At 30.4% G+C, this 18,259-nt stretch overlaps 1 protein-coding gene across 1 annotated transcript in view; it reads right to left on the bottom strand.

The window, feature by feature from the left end:
• LOC142333198 (uncharacterized) overlaps positions 1-18,259 on the bottom strand; it is a 58,698-nt gene that overhangs the window by 15,808 nt on the left and 24,631 nt on the right. Inside the window, exons 8-12 of the mRNA XM_075380170.1 lie at positions 5,680-5,829; positions 4,731-4,880; positions 4,051-4,200; positions 2,097-2,243; positions 40-189 (exon numbers count right to left, since the gene is read on the bottom strand). Coding sequence (XP_075236285.1) covers positions 40-189; positions 2,097-2,243; positions 4,051-4,200; positions 4,731-4,880; positions 5,680-5,829 — 747 coding nt within the window. The remainder of the gene's footprint in view (positions 1-39; positions 190-2,096; positions 2,244-4,050; positions 4,201-4,730; positions 4,881-5,679; positions 5,830-18,259) is intronic.

The following is an 18,259-nucleotide window of genomic DNA, read 5'->3' as shown; positions in this document are numbered from 1 at the left end:
TTTTTAACTTAAAACAAGATAAAGAAGAAAATGGCTTACATGTTTAAATATTGTCAGTTCATCACCAGTCTTCCCCAGATGTACAAACAATTGTTCTTGTTGCCCTGTTTCGTGCATGTTTTCTTTTTTAACAGGCAAGGATAATGGATTTTCTTCAAAAACTGAATCATTAGTTTGTGCATCCATACTCTGCAAAAAAAATTTAAAGTAATATTAATATTCTACTACAAAAGTGTGACTTAAAATAAGCATGTTAAATGAAATATTACTCAAACATAACATCTGATGAAGTTAAGAGCTTGGAACTAACTATACTGTTAGAGATAATTTAAGACTTTTTATGTATCAAAGCGGGTTTTAATGCACTAACCTGTGTCAGTTATGTATGGAAATTACTTTTTAACAAATAATGTAGATTTATATAACTAACAGCACATGAAAACCACAGTTTATGGTATAAATGAATTTCTAAATCTCCAAAAAATATACATGACTTGGCAATAACAATAGAGGTCATCGTTTTTTATTACCTAAAATGGTACAATTTTTTGCAAAAGAAAAGTTTTCACTAGGTATATAAACATTGATGCTAAATTAAAAAAGGATTATTGCATTTTTTTAAGTAATAATGGAAGATAATTCAGTTGTATAAAAGTAGAAAATTTAATTTTTACAGAATCAAACATTTTTCACATGTAAAAATATAATTAAAGAATTAAGATGCCAGTAACATAAAATATGGCTGTATTCCACAATCTATTAGAAGAACAGGAGTCCAAAGGGAGTGTCCTACCCGGATCCTACTTATAACTCCATCAAACAAGCACCTTGAACTGACAAATGCCAGAATTGATAGTTATTGATTAGCATAATATGTCATGACATTTCAATGTTACACTGTGTTTTTAACATAAGCATACTGTTCGGTTTCGCTACAGTAATTGACAAGCTTCTTTTCCTTTTAATTAATCTGTCATAGTAAGATTTGACATGAAAAGCTTGTAAAACTACAGCCTCACATATGCCATTATCAACCAACCATTAATAAACACATTACAGATTTTTTGATGAAAATTTCAGGAGAAGCTTACGATTAACTAAAGATCTAAATTTATTACACTGTTTCTGGTAAAGCCAGACTGCATTAATTTTCTGTACTACAAAGAAGCGATTGTGGAAAAGTTAAAAATTTTAAATATGAGATTATCTCTTCTTATAGAAAGTTTACGAGAACCTTCTACAAGTACCTTTTAGACAATTGAACAATCACAACCACTACATCAAACTTAATCAAAAATTTAATATATATGTAGGATATGATTTCAACTGAAAAAACACAAGCACATCAAAATCTGCCTATTTCCATAAATATGTTTAATGTTTTTATTAAACTTGTTTCAGAATACTTCAAAGTATTTCACCTCCAGAATAATTCTGAATATCTGTCTCATATTGTTCACGACTAATTTTCTATTTGCTAATTAAGAAATCTGACGCCATCACGAGTGAGGGTCTATAATTTCACAAAAAATACGTAACGATTTCTTACCAACAAGGTTTCCAACCACAATCTAAATGGTTTGGTAAAAGAAACAGGTTGCTGGTGTAAATATAAAATAAAACAACAACCTAGTTTGGAAACAAAAATGCAGTGACATAGAATAAGGATTATCGAAACCTATAACAAAGTTTCTTGTAACTAAACATGGTTCATGAAGGCAAGGATAGCTTTGTACTCTTTTTATAAACAATGTTAAATGTGGGTATAAAATGAATATGTTAATCACCTTTGTTTAAGGCATGAGGCATCTGCTCACTGTATTTTATTTCTTATGTACTGTTGTACAAAATGTTTATCTAATGTAAAATGTTAGATGCAATCTGTTAAACAAAGCAATTTACCGCCCTATACTCCAATAATAAATGTTTTTTGGACTATAAATCAAAATATCTCAAGCCAGATATAAATGCAAAATGATGATGTGTAGGCTATAAAAAGTAAATAAAAATATCATAATGAATAAAATAATTAAGAATTCTTATAACTAGGTTTTATGTTTTTAACTTAAACCAAGACAAAGAAGAAAAAAGCTTACTTGTTTAAATATTGTCAGACAATCATCTGTCTTGGCAAGATGTACAAACAAATATTCTTGTCCTTTTTCATGTGTGTTTTCTTTTTTAATGGGCAAGGATAATGTATTTTCTTCCAAAACTGAATGACTAGTTTGTGCATCCATACTCTGCAAAAAAAATATGAAGTAATAATAATATTCTATTATAATAGTGTGACTATCAAAGCAGGTTTTAAAGCACTAACACGTGTCGGTTATGATTTTTTATACAAATAATCTATATTTATAACTAACACCACATGAAAAACCAGAGTTTATGGTATAAATGAATTTCTAAATTTCCAAAAATATACATGAGTATGCAATAACAGTAGAGATCATCACTTTTTATTACCTAAAATGATACAATATTTTTCATAAGTAAAGTATTCACTGGGTATATAGACTTCGATGCTAAATTAAGCAAAGGTTATTGCATGTTTTTTAAGTATTAATGGAAGCCAATTCACTTGTATAAATAATGAAAATTTAATTTTTACAGAATCAAAACATTTTCAGAGGTAAAAAGATAATTAAAGAGTTAAGATACCAGTAACATAAAATAAGGCTGTCTTCCATGAAGTATTAGAAGAACGCGAGACAAAAAGGAGTGTCCTAACCTGACCCTAGTTATAACTCTGTCACACAAGCATCCGACTGACAAATGCCAGAGTTGATACTTATCGATTAGCATAATATGACATATGACATATGTAGTATCTAGACATAGACATATGTTATATGTAAAAAGATCTAATATTATAAGATAATAGATTAATAATAATAGAGTTATAACTCTGTCACACAAGAATCCGACTGACAAACGCCAGAGTTATAGATTAGCATAATATGACATTTTAATGTTATACTGTATTTTTAACACAAGCATACTATTCAGCTACTGTAATTGACAAGTGTCTTTCCCTTTTAATTAACTGGCATAGTAACATTTGACATGAAAACTTGTAAAACTGCAGCCTCTCATAAGCCCGTATGCACCATTAATAAAGATATTACTGATTTTTTGGATGAAAATTTCAAGAGAAGCATACGATTAACTAAACATCTAAATTTATTGCAGTTTCTGGTAAAGCCAGACTGCATTAATTTTCTGTGGTACAAAGAAGACATTGTGGAAAAGTGAAAAATTTAACAGAAAAATATGAGAGTATCTCTTTGTACAGAAAGTTTACGAGAACCTTCTACAACTATCTTTCAGAGAACTGAACAATCACGACAAGTACATCAAATTTAATCAAAAATATAATTTATATGTAGAATATGATTTCATTTAAAAAAACACAAGCACATAGAAATCTGCCTATTTCGAGAATATGTTTGATGTTTTTATTTTTTTCACTTTCACTTTTAGAGATCTTAACAATGAAATTTATAGAATTTATAAAGAGATGCTTTCATCACTACTCAAAATTTTATCAATGTTGACTGTTGAAGAAAAATAAGTAACTTCATAATCAACTAATTTTTTCTAAATGATGTGTTATTGAATTCGAATCTCAGGTGTTAATTAAGGCTAAGATGCTATTGTACTGTTTTATCACAGGCCAAGATTGGGCAAGAGTTTTTCATAAACCTTGACACAATGAACTGTAGCTTTGATACTACAACACATCCATAATTGACCTGAAGTGATGTTCACTAGCTAACACTAAATGTCATTGCCACATGTTCATTAATTTTGTTATGTTTTTGAAGATCTATTTGTTGCTCATAGAGTTCTCTTAAAATCAGAACGCATTTAAGAATCTTTTAAATAACTCAGTTTATACCTCAGCAGGTTATAAATCGCATTAAAAACTTGTGGTATGAATCTGAATATATGTGATTTAGAAACATTATAACAATTCTTGAGAAATGTGTAACTCACTCTTGTAGGTAAATAACATACATCAAAAAGTAAATGAAAATATCTTACTTGTCTAGATGTTGTCTGTTTATCATCTGTCATAGCAACAGGAGCAATCAAATGTTCTGTTCGCTCTGTTTTATGCTTGATTTCTTGTTTAATACTGAAAGATAATGGGTCTTCATCAAAAAATGAACTATCAGTTTGTGCATCCATACTCTGCAGCAAAACATAAAGTAATAATAATAATTTATTATCTTTATATAATTAACTTCTATTAAAAATATATCTGCAGTCAATTGGGAGGTAGTAAACAGTTTGTTATGTCACAGAATTTGTTATGGCCATGCCACATTTACAGTACCATAAGAGACACAATGAAGTAGTTTCTCTGAGGACACCAATGTTCTTTATAAAACTGGTTTCTGTGAAAAGATTATAAATTTACTTGCAAGAATATATCAGCTGCATTTCAGTAGGTTTGTTGTGTGATGTGAAACAGTATATTTTGGCACTATAAAGATAGAAACAAGAAACCTCATATAAAACCACTGTCGGAATGTTTATTCTTTATCAAAAGCCATGAGTTTTCAGGGGTGACATGTGACTTGTCAATCCTACAAATACGGTTTTATCATTTCACATACAGTTTGATAACACTTTTTTAAGATTTTAGTTAAAATACCAAGTGTTAAACAAGAATGCTAAATATTAGGTAAACCATCAAAAAGTAAATGAAAATATCTTACTTGTCTAGATGTTGTCGGTTTATCATCTGTCATAGCAACAGTAGCAATCAAATGTTCTGTTCGCTCTGTTTCATGCTTGATTTCTTGTTTAATACTGGAAGATAATGGATCTTCATCAAAAAATGAACTATCAGTTTGTGCATCCATACTCTGCAGAAAACATAAAGTAATAATAATAATAATAATTTATTATCTTTATATAATTAACATCTATTAAAAATATATCTACTATGTTTCTTACAATGATAAAACAAATTGATTTTCATAGGAATAACTCATCCATTTCAGTACTTCTATAATAATATTCAACTGGAACCTTTCAATATATTGGCACATGATGGTGCCAGAAAAGTAAAATATTGTAGGCACTGTAAGTAAATTAATAGATCAATAGAAAAATGCGCTTAACCACAATCTAAATGGTTTGGTAAAAGAAACAGGTTGTTGGTGTAAATATAAAAAAACATATCAACCTTGTTTGGAAACAAAAATGCATTGACATACAATAAGGATTATCGAAACCAATAACAAAGTTTCTCGTAACTAAACATGGTTTATAAAGACAAGGGGATAGCTTTGTACTCATTTAAAAGTGGGTATAAATGTTAAATGAGAGTATAAAATGAATATGTTTATCACCTTTGTTTAAGGCATGAGGCATTTGCTCACTGTATTTTTATTGTTATGTACTGTTGTAAAAAATGTTTATCTAACGTAAAATGTTAGATGCAATCTGTTAAACAAAGCTATTTACCGCCCTATACTGCACTAATAAATGTTTTTTACAATATAAATCAAAATATCTCAAGCTAGACATAAATGCAAAATGATGATATGTGGGCTATAAACAGTAAATAAAAATATCATAATGAATAGAATAATTAAGAATTCTTATAATAACTAGGTTTTATGTTTTTAACTTACCAAGACAAAGAAGAAAAAATCTTACTTGTTTAAATACTGACAGACCATCATCTGTCTTGGCAAGATGTACAAACAAATATTCTTGTTGCCCTGTTTCATGCGTGCTTTCTTTTTTAATGGGCAAGGATAATGGATTTTCTTCCAAAACTGAATCACTAATTTGTGCATCCATACTCTGCAAAAAAATATGAAGTAATAATAATATTCTATTATTATAGTGTGACTATCAAAGCAGGTTTTAAAGGAATAACATGTATGTTATGTCTGGAAATGATTTTTATACAAATAATATATATTCATAACTAACACCACATGAAAACCACAGTTTATGGTATAAATGAATTTTTAAATCTCCAAAAAATATACACGAGTAGACAATAACAGTAGAGATCATCACTTTTTATTACCTAAAATGATACAATATTTTTCATAGGAAAAGTATTCACTGGGTATATAGATTTCGATGCTAAATTAAACAAAGATTATTGCATGTTTTTTAAGTATTAATGGAAGCCAATTCACTTGTATAAAAGATGAAATTTTTATTTTTACAGAATCAAAATATTTTCAGAGGTAAAAAGATCTAATATTATAAGATAATAGATTAATAATAATAGAGTTATAACTCTGTCACACAAGAATCCGACTGACAAACACCAGAGTTATAGATTAGCATAATATGACATTTTAATGTTATACTGTATTTTTAACATAAGCATACTATTCGGCTACTGTAATTGACAAGCTTCTTTCCCTTTTGATTAACTGGCATAGTAACATTTGACATGAAAACTTGTAAAACTGCAGCCTCTCATAAGCCCGTATGCACCATTAATAAAGATATTACTGATTTTTTGGATGAAAATTTCAAGAGAAGCATACGATTAACTAAACATCTAAATTTATTGCAGTTTCTGGTAAAGCCAGACTGCATTAATTTTCTGTGGTACAAAGAAGACATTGTGGAAAAGTGAAAAATTTAACAGAAAAATATGAGATTATCTCTTCTTAGAGAAAGTTTACGAGAACCTTCTACAACTATCTTTCAGACAATTAAACAATCACGACCAGTTCAGAAATTTAATATATATGTAGGATATGACTTCAATTGAAAAAACCCAAACACATCGAAATCTACCTATTTCTATAAATATGTTTACCGTTTTTCTTTTACTTGTTTGAGAATACTTCAAACTATATCGCCTCCAGTATAAGACTGAATATCTGTCTCTTGTTGTTCACGACTAATTTTCCGTTTGCTAATTCGGATATCTGACTCCATCACGGGTGAGCTTCTATAATTTACCAAAAAATATGTAATAACCTAATAATATAACCTCCTTTTCTTTTTCCTGTTTAGCCTCCGGTAACTACAGTTTTCAAATCCATGTAAAAATATCTAATAATATAACCTAGTAATATGTAACCTTCTACCTATGCAAATGTGATTAATTATTAAATGTGTTATTATAGAGTTTTCTATATTATTATAATTAGTTATATTAATATACTTACGACACGTATATAAAACACAGTTCTTTCACTAAATAAAAATAACTTTAATGACTACCAACCACCATGTGACAGAACAGATTTCATATATATGTTACCGAGGATGTCACATGAAAGGAATGCATATCAATTATACTACTGTGCTATTGGGGTGTTCGTAATCACTCATTACAGTCCGCAATATATGTAAAAACAATGAAATTGGGTGGCAGTTAGCAACCACCATGGATTCTCAAGGCTTCTACTGAACAAACGTGTGTGGAACTAACGAGTTTCCCACGCCTTCTGTATCATTCTGAATATCTGTCTGTTGTTGATCATGACTAATTTCCTATATTCCAACAGGGCGATTATCACTCGGTCCCATTATTTCACAAAAAGTAAGTAAACTTTACTTACCTCCTGGCGTTTTCTATTACTTTACTCAATATTAAATACGAAATAATAATTACATTGTTTTTTGGTTTCGTTGTATCCAATTGTTCGATTAATCGATGTAACTTTTGGTGTCGATCAAAAAAATCTGTTTTCAGTATACTTTTCAATTTTCATTTTGTCTTTGTTATTTATGTTTTAATTAGTAAATATTTTTCTGTAATTTGATTACGCGTATCTTTATTTAAATAGAGACATAACATTTTGTGAAGAGGAAAAAAATTTGTGTACAAAAAAAGTTAAAAACTTCCTGCGTTTATCCACATTCAAACAATTTTAGTTAAACGATCGACTGACGACATTAAATACCACGAATTAAAGTTTGAAAAAATAACCCTCAAATTAAATAATATTTATTTTATACTGTTTAAAAAGGATTGAAGTATTCGTTGTAATGTAAAACAAGTTCGTCGAATATATTTCGATTAGTTTAGTTCTATTAATTAAAATTTAGTGTTACCAGCTGAGATTTATTTTATGATAGTCAAATTTATCATTAATTTTGTTTTTGGAGAATTTCAAATTATTTATGCAAAATCAAGAATTTATCTGATACTATTTTCTATGTAATATAATTTTTCTCATAAAATAAAATACATAAATATACATCAAAACTTGATACAAAACTTTTTAAAAATAAATATTCTCTGCGATATAAATATAGTTTTATGAATATGAACAACAATATTCACTGTTTTAAATATCCGAGTTCAGAAATGTGTGTACACAATTACACATTAAAATACATATTTAAATGTGGGGAGAAGGCATGATTTGTAAGATCCCCGTGTAATCACATGCAAACTAACAGCAGCTACCTTTCTTAATAATATGTTGAACTACAGAATGTTCCAAGTTATCATGGGATCCGATATAAGCTCACCTAGGAAACTCAAGAACGGCCTTCCACAAGGGTCGGTACTTGCGCCTCTCGTTTTCAGCCTCTATGTTGCAGACGTGCAAGAGACTCCTGGTTCATGTACTTAAAACAGAAGTTTTCTGAAATTAGTGATGCAAAAATTACAGAAGGATTATTTGTGGATCTACAAATACGGTCACTAATGCATAATGAAAAGTTTGAGAAACTATTGAATCCCTTGGAGAAAGCAGCTTGACAAGCATTCAAAAATCTTACTCAAGAGTTTTTTGGGGATATCGAAAGGCGGAAAATTACTGTGATATTGTCGACAATCTTATAAAAACTTGGGTCGTAATATGTCCTTAAAAGTACACTTCCTGCACACGCACATAGATTTCTTCCCGAAAAATCTTGGCGCAGTGAGCGATGAGAACAGCGAACACTTTCCTCAGGAGATTTCAGTTACGGAAAAGAGGTATTAAGGCAAATAGTTTGCTAATATGCTGGCCGATTATTGTTGACCATCAAGAGGGATGCTCCACGGCGAAGTGTAACAGTAAATCATCATTTCTTACTTTCTAGGTGAGCCAAATGTTTGAATATTTTGTAATGAAGAATGCAGAAAGTATTAAAATGTTTGAATTATAAATGCCTGTCTCTCGGAAACCTTGGTTGATCATATTTGAATTCAGAAGAATAAAATACTCTCAGAATCACATATTTTTCTTACCGAGACAAAAAAAGAATTCTTTGATTGTGAAAATATAACATTTCTGAAAAATCATCATCTGGTAGATCGAGAGTATACCTGATGCATACAAAAGTTAGCCATCAGTCCACTAACAAATACCCCCTTTTGAATTTTGATAATCAGACGACTGTTTGCAGCGATATAAGAGCACCTCCCAAAACAACGCCCCAAAATATCACTCCATTCTTTACAATTTGATGTTGATAACTGGTCTAACCTCGCAAGAGATGCTTGCATGACACCAAGTTGCCACAGGAATCCCATTATTATAAACACAAATTTTTTAAATTTATTTTTTATTATTTAATGTAAGTTTAATTCTATTATTTTTGTAATTTTATTAATTCGATTGATTTGTGTTCATTCAATTCAAATCCAGCTAACACAGTGATAGAGGCTCACAGTTCATTAAAGTTTGTACTTTATACAAACATATATACATATTTTTATAGCCTATGACACTTCTTGTAATGTAAGGATTCCAACGGCGAGCGGGCGGCATAGATACTGTAAAATTACTTATACTTCCCATCGCCTTACTACCAGTAAAATAGTGGAGGAATAAAATTAGAATTTCCCAGAATCCAGAAATAGCCACTACAAAAGTGTAGATGGCTTACTGATGCATCTGGGAAGAGGTCATTGCCTCTCTGGTCTAATTGAATAACGTCGTAACATTCAGTATTACAAATATACAGCACTAATAACTTTAACATTTAACTTCATCAACATCAATTTCCTGTTTTCATTTTTATGGGCGTAAATCAGACCCTGCTTTTATTCGTTTTATATTATATTTTTTAACACTACATAATGCTGTAGAAAGCAATTTGTGGTTCAGGATAGTATTCACTTTCTTCACCATTCACTTGCTTCTCATGATGCTGGGTAGAGAGTAAGATTACCGATTTTCTCCTGTTTGGAACATTGGAAACTACAGTCGAGTCATTTGTGAGACCAAACATTAAAGAATGAACTTCTTTCTTTCGGTCAGACAAAAATTCCTTCAGAATCTCTTTCTTACTGGAACGCTGGATGCCAACCAGTATCGTGTTTCATTTTAGTAGTTTAGCAGCCAAGGGAAAACATTTGTCAAAAATGACAATTGATAATTTTTTCGCCAGTTTTATAATAAGACATTCCATACCAAGCAGGGTAGTCTTACAATCCCTCCAATGTATCCTGTCAATAATACCTACAAAAACAAAAAACATGGGTCACTCACAAGTGTGAATACAATATCAATCATTTTAGATTAAAAATCATGAAACACAACTACATATCTCTTCGGATAAAATTATTACAGGAACAAATAAACCTGGATTATTCAGAATACCCTGCTTGGTAATGCAAGGGTTAAGAAGTTTCTTTTGCAGTACTACTAACAGGATAAAAAATCACATATTAAAATGATTTATCATAATTCTGACAAAAACAAAATCAAAGAAATAAAGTATTTATATTTTTAATTAAAAGTCATTATGAGTTGTAAGAAACAAGTAAACTCAATTGCGTTTAGTATATTTACTGCTCAGCGTAATAATCACTTGGAAAATAAGTTAGAATTTTTTTCTGAACCCTTTCAAATTTTAGTTCTTTTGTTCCATATTTCATATTATCCCTCATTTTCTTTCTTTGCAACATTACAGTTTCATTTCCAGTTTAATAAACTAGAACTAAGAAATCTAAAAATTCTATAGAGTTTTTTTTCCACTAATGGATTAGTTCTGAATAATAATTAGGCATTTGTTATGTTTGTAAACAAATTTTATGATTTTTAAATTCAGGAATTAACATATTTTTTATTGTAGCATTCATTATATTCAATAATTTTATTTATAATTTTTTTTTTATTAATTTAATTAGCACAGTGGTCAATATGCTGATGAAATATTTAAATTAAAAAAAAAAAATTTACATATATATATATATATGTTTAATCACATCAATTTTTTTTTTTTAAGAATTATGATTTTGTAACGCTGCTGTGTTATAATCCACAGAGTAGAATAACGATGTATATAATGTATTATTATTTAAAGATCAGAATACAAGATTTAATTAACTCGTTTAAATAAACACTCTTGGTTGCTAGACAGTAACATAGCCAAGAGGAACAACGGTCTGTCATTAAGGGTGACGATTATGGTATAAGCCTTACTGCTGAAGTGAATGTACGGGAATCAGTCGATTCATTCAATTATAGCCAACAAAGTCTGTTTTTGTGAAGGTAGATCCTGCCATCGGCTAAATTCATGCTTGTGACCATAACGGTGTACAGACATCGACCACATCGATAATCGCCCAGCTAAAAGAAGAGTTGTTAACGGTAAATCAGTCTAGTCATAAAAGTAAAGTCTGTCCCTAGTATGCCTATGTACCCTATTATTTATTTTATACCTAAATATAAGTTTTAAATATTTAGCTTTATCAGTAAAATGATTGCTACGTAAGATTACAATTAGCAAGAGTTCCAAAGATCGGATTGTGGGTCTATATGCCATCGATACGTAGCCTAAATTGGTAGCAGAAGAAATATTAGTTAAAAAAAAAGTTTGATTCGTTAAATGTTATCTCAGTCATCTAAAGTTGAAATCGATTTGTTTGTTTACGTCGTTCATATGAAAGGCACAATTCTGTTCATACATTGTAAATTAAGCGTAGTAAACAATCTTTGTTCATTAAAACGAATAATATTTTGATTTAATTATAATGGGAAAATAACTGATTTTTTTTTACTTGCAATAAACCATCATTATAGATGTGTTTTTTCACTCAATTCTTTCTATATTCTCCTGAAGATGGGGGTAAACTTGTAACAATTTTTTTATTGATAAGTGACTGTAGATCGTTATTATATATATATTTTTTTTGTACAGGGAAAAAGGATGGATATCAGATGTGGAAAAAATTTATAAATAAAAATATTTATAAAAGTTTTTTTTTACTTATGTTATTGCCTGTAATCTGATAATGTTATCATAGACATAAATATTGTCAAGCTGTTCTTATCAAGGTTTTGCAACGGTTTTCCTTGATACAATAGGGCAAATGCCGGAACAGTTAATTTAGTTTTTCGTGGAATTTAATATTTGGTATCCTTATTCGCATTTAAAATAAGAAAAATAAATATTATTTATTTATAATTATATTTGTTGTATTTGTTTTCATTACCTGCTTAATGTGACCCCGTTAACCATTAAAAATTAAAATTTAGCTCATATATTGCTGTATATCAACACATAAATATAAGGCATTGATAACATAAAATTTTGAACTTATTTAAAAAAGCGGGGTATTTATCGCCGTTTAAAAATTTTTAATTTTTGTAGAGGCATTATAGGATCTAAAAATTTGGTACAGTGTTGTATATACCAGTTGTTTGCAGTATCTTTTCGACTGGCAGTCTGTCAGTCGATAGTTTGTAGCTTAACTGTTATAGAGTTTCTATAATATATTTCCGAAACGGGTAACTAAAAATTCATAAAACGGGAAAAATATTTCTCTGCATAAGTGTAATTCTATTAAATTTTATTCCGGGTCCGGCCGTACCCCTAATTAAAGTAAAGTAAATAAAAAATATATATTCTTTGGGGGAAAATATTAAATATAATTTTTTTTTGTAATTTCTCATATCGATTAAAAACGTTTTCAACTTTTGTTTGTTAAAGTGCCTCGGTTAAAAATTTGAAATTGTATTTCGGCCTTTTACTGGTTTTCGCAAACGTTTAATACATTCCCCCCTCGCACAAACGTCCGACTGATAAAACTTTTTTTTTTGAATTTGGAGCATTGGAATAAAAAAAAAATTGCAGATTTAAACATTTTTTTTTGGAAGGGTGGGTTTTTTAACGTCACCTTAAGGTACCAAACTTAAAAAAAATACTAATTTTTTAGACATTTTTTTTTACCGATTTACTCGTAATTTCCCGTTACAGCTGTTGTAGCAGTATATATCGCTTTAGCGGGAAAAGTAGAAAATAAATGTTTATTGACATTAGGCAAATTTATTATTTCTGATTATAAAATATTTTCATTAACTGTGCTATTTAACCGAGTTAATCTTAAACAATTAAATTTTATCTGTAAGCCTCATAAAACAATTTTTGTTTATCATCAACTACAGCGAAACGAGAGCAAAATTTTTTTTTCAACTCATTAAAAGTATTTATATCTTGTTAACCTTCGGTAGCACAGTCAGGAATTACTTCGAAGGTGATTCAGGGTGATATCTATGAGTGTAACTGAAGTATAATCTTGTACAGTCTCAGTTCGACCGGTTCTGAAATGTGTGGTTAATTGAAACCCAACCACCAAATATCACCCGCATCCACGGTCTAGTATTCAAATCCGTATAAAAGTATCTGCCTTAATTAGGACTTGAACCTTAGAATTCTCGACTTCGAAATCAGCCGATTTGCGTAAACGCGTTCACCACTAGACCAACCCGGGGGGGGGGGTAAAAGTATTTATAACTAGAAAATTTATCTTATACTAATTTCTTTAAAGCTATAAACGAAAAAATGAATAATGCAAAATAATATAGCTTGTACCGTACCTTATTTTTGAGCGGGCCATTGATTCAGTCTTTGTTTTCTTTTATCACATTGATGTTATTTTAAATTTATTTTATGAAATACATATATACTTAATACAGACATATACAAAAATTTTGTTTTTAAAAATTGTTGGTTCTATTATCAAAAAAAATAATAAAAAAAAAAAAATGAAAAAAAAGACGCTTTTGAAAAAATTCGTACACAGGGAACAGAGGTTGTAAGAATGGAAAGTCTAGTTTGCGTTATTTTTAAATAATCTTGTTTAAATTAACCGCCTTTTCCACCAAGAGAGAGGATTTTGTGTTCTTGAGATGAGCAGTTCATTTATTTATTTATCTAGCTCTAAAATTCCTGCTACTGTTGCGTTTGAATTAGTTAAAATTGGCGTTACTTTTTTATCGAAATCTTCCTATGCAGTTGAAATGGAGAGTTCAATAATAAAAACAAAACCTTCTGTGAAAGTATTGTGTAAGCATTTTGGTAAGATGCTTCATCTTTAAAGCCTTGATTTTTAAAGCCAGGATCTAATAGCGTGCTTTCAAGCAAAATATTATTTTCAACATCCTTAAATCTATGTTGTGGTTGGTCTAACATCTTGTTACATACTTTAACGATTTCAAGTACATGGCTTGTCATCGATCGCGCCAATAAACACATTTTTGAAATAGCGACAGTTTATTGAGAACGTCGTTTAAAAAATTCAACAATTACCTTCGATTTTACCACAATTGCTTTTACTTCAGACACTGCTGCTTGGACAATTAAATTAATTGTATGCGCTAAGCAAGGAATATGGCGTAGCCGACAATTGCAAGTAGCAGCTGTTAAATTTGCTGCATTGTAACTAACAACCGCTCCTATTTTGTCAGTAATAGCCCATTCATTGAATTTACCTTGTAATTCAATGGCAATGTTTTCAGCCGTATGTTGACTGCAGATTTCCATACAAATAAGTAACTGGGTTTTTAAATTGCAATCACGGTCAACGAAATGGATAGTTATGGCCGTATAATTATTATTTGAAACTGATGTCCTACTGTCAGTGGTTATTGCGCATGCTTCTATATTATATAATGACTTACGAATCTCACAAGAAATTTTATCGTATAATTGTGGAATTAAACTAGTTGTAATTATTTTCCGACAAGGAAGCGAATACCCAGGGTTTAACATATGAACAAACTTCTTGAATTCTTCATCCTCAACGAGTGAAATAGGTTGATATTCTTTAGTTATTAACCTAATTAATTGAATATCTAACGCTCGACTTTTACTCTGAGGAACAGGTTTTGTAACAAAGTAACGGACAACTGTTGTATTTTTCTGTTTATTGAGGACAAAGATGTTATTGGATGCACAGAAGAAGGATTAGGCGATTCAACAAGTTTTGTTAATTTAAGGGCTAATTGCTGCGACTGATTTGGTTCAGTCGCAGTAGACGTAGTAGGATTTAAATTATAATGCATTTCTGAAACATAATCAGGACAAGGATTTTTTTGTCTTGAAATATCAACTCCTGGGTGTTTAACTTTAATATGACGAGATAGATTACTTACTAGTCGTCCCACCGGCACAGGATAATGAACTACGGCAAAGATTACACAAAGCTTTTCCGGGGCTTGGTTCGGAAAAGCAAGTCCAGACGTGATTCTTTTTCGGCAGCTCATGTTTATAATTTTAAAAACAAAATATACTTTTTTAAAAGTGCTTATAAAATATCTACTTACGTAAAAACTAATGATTTAAAAAAATAATACCGATAAAGATTTAGAAAAAAAATAGTTTTCTGATTATGTAAAGTAAAAAAATCTTACGAAATTGAGTAGGCCCACATAAAAAAATATAAAAAAACTAAAAACACAACACTAAATAAAACAAGCAAAGATTATGCACCATGAAAACAGATACCACTGTCGTCTTTTATCCGTCTACTAAGAATAATTGTAAAAAATATCTTAAGCAGACAGTATGCGAAATAGAACGACAGTAATTAATATTGTGCAACATAGCTTCCCCCCGAATGAAATTAAAAGAAAAAAGAATAATGATGTGATATAGAACATGTGCCTAACAGTTTAAAATTTCCCTTCTCTATTTAGCGATGAGGTTTGTTGATATAAGCTTGTTTTCGTAAAGGAATCGAATAAGAGATGAAATAAGGAGAATCGTCGGGTAGATGGAAGGGAATAGAGCATGCGTATTAGAAGTGATAGGCTTCTAAGTTTACTAAACATCGAATTGAACTGAAAAAGAATCAGATGTTTACTAGGAGTCGAATAAGAATTGAAAAGGAAAATTCACATATTTTACTCCGTTTACTAATTCTGTATTTTACTATGTTACAGTTTATATTAGTACCAAATGATATTTACGGAGCGAAATTACATTCATATGCACAAGATGAGAAACTTAAAACCGAACCGATCCAAATACAATTATTTGAGGTCACTTTTAACGCTGCTTCTTTCTACTACTACGTCTGTTAACTGTCGGTTGCAAACCGTTTGTGCTTCAGCGCTGTATAGTTTCGTTCTTTACAGTTGTATTTTTCTAAAACGCCTTATTCGGTCGAGGGAAGAGGTTTTAAAGGGAAACGGTAAGTGCCTTCTGGATCCTTTCAGGAAACGCGTCAAATAATCGCGGAAAGATTTCCGAATGCCAGTAGCCCAGCAGAATAGCGTACGCGATTTGTTTAAAAAGTAACGTTCAACGGGATCGGTTTCAAAGGCAAAACGAAATGAACGATTCCGGAGGCAAAAGCTGATATTCAAAGAATTTGAAATCGTATCGTGTAACAATTTTGCAAAAATCTATTAGAATAGAAACTGAAAAGTTTTAATTGTTCTGTCCGGCGTTTAAAAAACATTATCGATGAAGAAATAGACTCAATTTCATGTCGGTCGAAACACGGTTTCATTTAACCGGGCGTGTTAATTCGATTGGCACCAGGTACAGGATGACTGAAAAGCCACACCGGATGTTTATTCGTCCATTTCATGATGAGAAATTCGGTGTATGATACGATTCTGATATCGAACAGCACTTCATTTTGCGACCGGACTGTCGGTACAGAAGTATTACCGTACAATTTTTGCCGATTTCTACTATCGGTTAACAAATGGTGAAAAGGGGACGGCTTCTTCAAATACGACGGAGAAACATAAAAAAAATGCACTAGCACGCGTTCGTGCGGTTTTTTGTGTGTAAAAGAACGAATTGTCAGTAGAGGACGATGGATTCAGCGTTTGGCAGATTTCTCTTCAGATTTTCGTTTGGGGCTTTGTCAAGGAAAGAGTTTACGAACCAAATCCTCCACATTATCGATGAACTGAAAACGAATTTTCAACAACATTTTGCGTCACGCGTCTCTCAATAAGCTCTTTCGAGCACAAAGATGCATGCTTCCGTCGGACGCTTATTTCGAACGTGTTTTGTAAAAATTTGGTAAATATATAAACTTTTGCTAATGTAGTTGTAGAATTTAATTTAACTCGTTCATTTCATTCGTAAAATGTTACATGCGGCGACTGGGTTTAGTCGTTAGCGGTTCTCTTTTAATTCGGTACCCGTTATAACGGGCATCGTAATTAAAATGATTATCGGAAACCTGACACAGGAAATATCACGTAGTCGTTCCTGACAATTACAAATATCCCGTGTCAGGCTTACTAAAATAAACGAGGCATGAATTATTTTTTCCATACCTTCTTCGCTGAACCGAATTTACTTCACGTATCAGCATGACAATGCCGTTCAAAAGTAGATGATGTATTCAGCGCTTCATGGACTGGGTATACAAATCAGCATCCTTTCAACGAGTTATACAATTTCTAGTAAGTTAGAAACAGGATTAACTAAATATTACATAAAAATGTTTTCTAAAATCTTAGAAATTAAAGAATTTAATCCTATTTTTCTCACAGTTTTCTAAAATACCCTAATTTTATACAATTAAAACAAATTTTTTTATTTTATAGGTAAAATTAATAATAGAGTTTTGCATTGAATTAACTTTAAAGAGTATTTTCGATCCCGAAATAATCTATCAGAAGAGTAGTATGAAACCTTTTCCTAAATCCCAATACATTTTCCTGATTGTCTATAGATTGTTATGAATACAATTTAAGGAATTTCAATAAAAATAAATTTTTGTAATAACATTTTATTAGAACATCTTGCTGCAAAATTTTTTGTTTAAAATAAATTATAGTCACGTTAAAGCAAAAGGCTTTAATATTATTTAATTATTATCTGCTTTTCAAATGCATATGTCTTATATAAAATAACTTTTAATTGGTGTGTATCTGTATGTATTATATTTTTCTCAAAAAACCATAAGCTGAACATAAACTATTTACTGCAAGTCAAGCGATAATAACCGTGTGACAATTCTGTTTTCGTTTATTCATTTTGACATACCTAGAACTATTTAAAACGGTTTATCCCATGAAATGTTTTGCGTAAACGATGGGGAGGGGTTATTTCATAC

This window comes from Lycorma delicatula, chromosome 12 (assembly GCF_047948215.1).
Source record: "Lycorma delicatula isolate Av1 chromosome 12, ASM4794821v1, whole genome shotgun sequence".
Lineage (NCBI taxonomy): Eukaryota > Metazoa > Arthropoda > Insecta > Hemiptera > Fulgoridae > Lycorma > Lycorma delicatula.
This window is presented reverse-complemented; position numbering and strand designations above follow the sequence as displayed.